Source organism: Nelumbo nucifera, chromosome 5 (assembly GCF_055504915.1).
Source record: "Nelumbo nucifera cultivar China Antique chromosome 5, China Antique-T2T, whole genome shotgun sequence".
Classification (NCBI taxonomy): Eukaryota; Viridiplantae; Streptophyta; class Magnoliopsida; order Proteales; family Nelumbonaceae; genus Nelumbo; species Nelumbo nucifera.
In genome coordinates, this window is record NC_142653.1 from 66,281,069 (window position 1) to 66,283,923 (window position 2,855).

Below are 2,855 nucleotides of genomic sequence, written 5' to 3' on the forward strand. Positions count from 1 at the left end.
AATCATTCAAAAACAAGTCTCTCGGGAGCAGAAATTTCAAAAGGAAGGGTTATAGAGTGATGATCGAAGCATGCTAGAGTTAATCAAAGAAAAAATTTATCAACCCCTTAATCCCCCCCCACACTTAAGGTATACATTGTCCTCAATGTATGAAATATGCATACAAAGAACAAGGAGAGAAAGAATTAAGGGGACTTCCCTAAATACCTCATTGAGATCCCGCAGATGTGAGATACGAGAAAAAAAACACACTCATAAGAAAAAAACAAAACAAAACAAACAACTAAACTCAATGGGTTGCCTCCCACAAGCACTCTTTTTAAGTCGTGAGCTTGACTTTCACCGTTCTTTCATGGTGGTTTCAAGGAGAGAGTGGACCCATGGTGGATGGGTTGCTCTCCTTCAATATAATGCTTCAACCGCTGCCCATTTACCTTGAATGTACTCCCATCATCATTATGTAGTTCAATTGCTCCATAAGGGAATACCTTAGCCACTACAAAGGGTCCGTTCCACCTGGTTTTCAACTTCCCAGGAAATAGCTTGAGGCAAGAATTAAAGAGCAAAACCTTGTCTCCTTCCTTGAATTCCTTCCCTACAATACGAGAGTCATGCCAAGCTTTGGTTTTTTCTTTGTAAGTGCGGGCATTCTCATATGCCTGATTCCTCCATTCTTCTAGCTCCTTGAGCTGAAGTTTCCTTGCATCACCTGCATTGCTCAGATCAAAATTTAAAAATTTGGTAATATGTTCCAACTCAACGGGTAGATGCCATGCTTTGCCGAAAACTAATTGGTAAGGAGACATACCAATTGGGGTTTTAAATGCAGTACGGTAAGCCCAAAGTGCATCATCTAATTTCAAGAACCAATCTCTCTGGGATGTGGTGACCGTCTTTTCTAAAATCTGCTTTAGTTCCCTATTAGAGACTTCTACTTGGCCGCTGGTCTGAGGGTGGTAAGGGGTTGCAATTTGGTGTGTAACACCATATTTGTTTAACAATTGTTCAAATTGTTTCTTGTAGAAGTGCTTCCCCCCATCACTTATGATGGCTCGAGGTGTTCCAAAACGAGTGAATATGAATTTCTTTATAAATTTAATGACAACTCGAGCATCATTAGTAGGGTATGCACATGCTTCCACCCATTTGCTCACATAATCCACAGCCACAAGTATATAAGAATTATGAACAGATTATGGAAAGGGTCCCATGAAATCGATGCCCCATACATCAAATATTTCGTAGACAAGAATGTTGTTCAAGGGCATCTCATTTCGTCGGGAGATATTACCTGTCCTTTGGCAATGATCGCAAGCACTTACATATGCAAAAACATCCTTGAAGAGTGATGGCCAATAAAAACCACTTTGGAGGATTTTTTTAGCGGTTCTTGATGTTCCATGGTGACCTCCTGCTTCTTTGTCATGGCAGAATTTCATAACACTTAGTACTTCCACTTTAGGAATACATCTCCTTATCAAACCGTCCCTGCAGATTTTGTATAGGTAAGGTTCATCCCATAGATAATGCTTCACATCAGAGAAAAATTTCTTTCTCTGCTGGTATGTCAGGTGAAGAGGCACCACATTCCCTACCAAGAAATTAGCCAAATCAGCAAACCAAGGTTCATTATTACCATTAATCACATATAGTTGCTCATCTGGGAATTCATCATGTAAGGCTGAATTATCAATATTTTCAACATAATTTTCATTCAGCCTTGATAGATGATCAGCTATTGTATTTTCACTACCCTTCTTATCCTTGATCTCTAGGTCGAATTCTTGCAAAAGTAGGATCCATCATAGCAGCCTAGGTTTTGCATCTTTTTTAGCAAGTAGATATCTCAAGGCAGCATGGTTGGTGAATACGATGACTTTAGATAAGTGCAAATAAGATCTGAATTTCTCGATAGCAAACACTACTGCAAGTAGTTCCTTTTCGGTAGTAGAATAATTTTTCTGTGCTTCATTCATGGTCCTACTTGCATAGTAAATGGTATGAAATTTCTTATTCTGTCTTTGCCCTAAGACTGCGCCCAAGGTATCTTTACTTGCATCACACATAATTCCGAAGGGTAGTTCCCATACAGGAGCTGATACAATCGATGCTTGAACCAACTTCTCCTTAAGGGTACTGAATGCATGCAAACAATCATCATTGAATTCGAAAGATACATCTTTAACTAACAGATTTGTTAGGGGCCTGGCAATTTTAGAAAAACCTTTAATGAATCGCCTATAAAAGCCTACATGTCCTAGAAAACCCCTAACATATTTTAATGATTGAGGAGGAGGAAGCTTTTCAATCAGTTCTATTTTAGCTTTATCTACTTCGATGCTCCTAGAGGATACTTTATGTCCTAGAACGATTCCTTCCCTAACCATGAAATGGAATTTTTCCCAGTTCAAAACAAGATTAGACTCCTCACATCTTTGAAGTACCTTTTCCAAGTTATGCAAGCAGTCATCGAATGATGACCCGTAGATGGAGAAATCGTCCATGAAGACTTCCATGAAGTCATCAATGAAATCACCAAGTAATGACATTATACAATGTTGGAAAGTAGCAGGCGCATTGCATAGTCCAAATGGCATTCTCCTAAATGCAAAGGTTCCATATGGGCATGTGAAAGTGGTCTTCTCCTAATCTTCAAGTGCAATAGGTACTTGAAGATACCCGGAGTAGTGATCTTTCCTAGTGAAATCATTCAACTTTCGATAGTCTATGCACACCCTCCAACCAGTTATTGTTCTTGTGGGAGTTGATTCATTATTTTCATTTAGAATTACAGTAATCCCACCCTTTTTTGGTACGACTTGAATAGGACTTACCCATGATGAATCAGAAATCGG

General features: G+C 39.1%; 1 protein-coding gene across 1 annotated transcript; it reads right to left on the reverse strand.

Moving 5' to 3' along the window:
• Positions 1-350: 350 nt before the first annotated feature.
• LOC148791709 (uncharacterized) lies at positions 351-2,549 on the reverse strand. The gene is made up of 3 exons (XM_088888297.1): positions 2,054-2,549; positions 1,292-1,681; positions 351-709 (listed from the first exon to the last, which is right to left on the reverse strand). The coding sequence occupies exons 1-3, from the start codon at positions 2,547-2,549 to the stop codon at positions 351-353; spliced, it is 1,245 nt and encodes a 414-aa protein (XP_088744423.1).
• Between the last annotated feature and the right edge of the window lie 306 nt (positions 2,550-2,855).

Excerpts from the sequence above, each read along its gene's own strand:
- LOC148791709 (XM_088888297.1), bottom strand. The coding sequence starts at position 2,549 with ATGTCATTACTTGGTGATTTCATTGATGACTTCATGGAAGTCTTCATG. Across the intron at positions 1,682-2,053 it reads CGGAATTATGTGTGATGCAA|CCTTACATGATGAATTCCCA; the intron begins GTAAAGATACCT and ends TTGATAATTCAG. Across the intron at positions 710-1,291 it reads CGATCATTGCCAAAGGACAG|GTGATGCAAGGAAACTTCAG; the intron begins GTAATATCTCCC and ends TGAGCAATGCAG.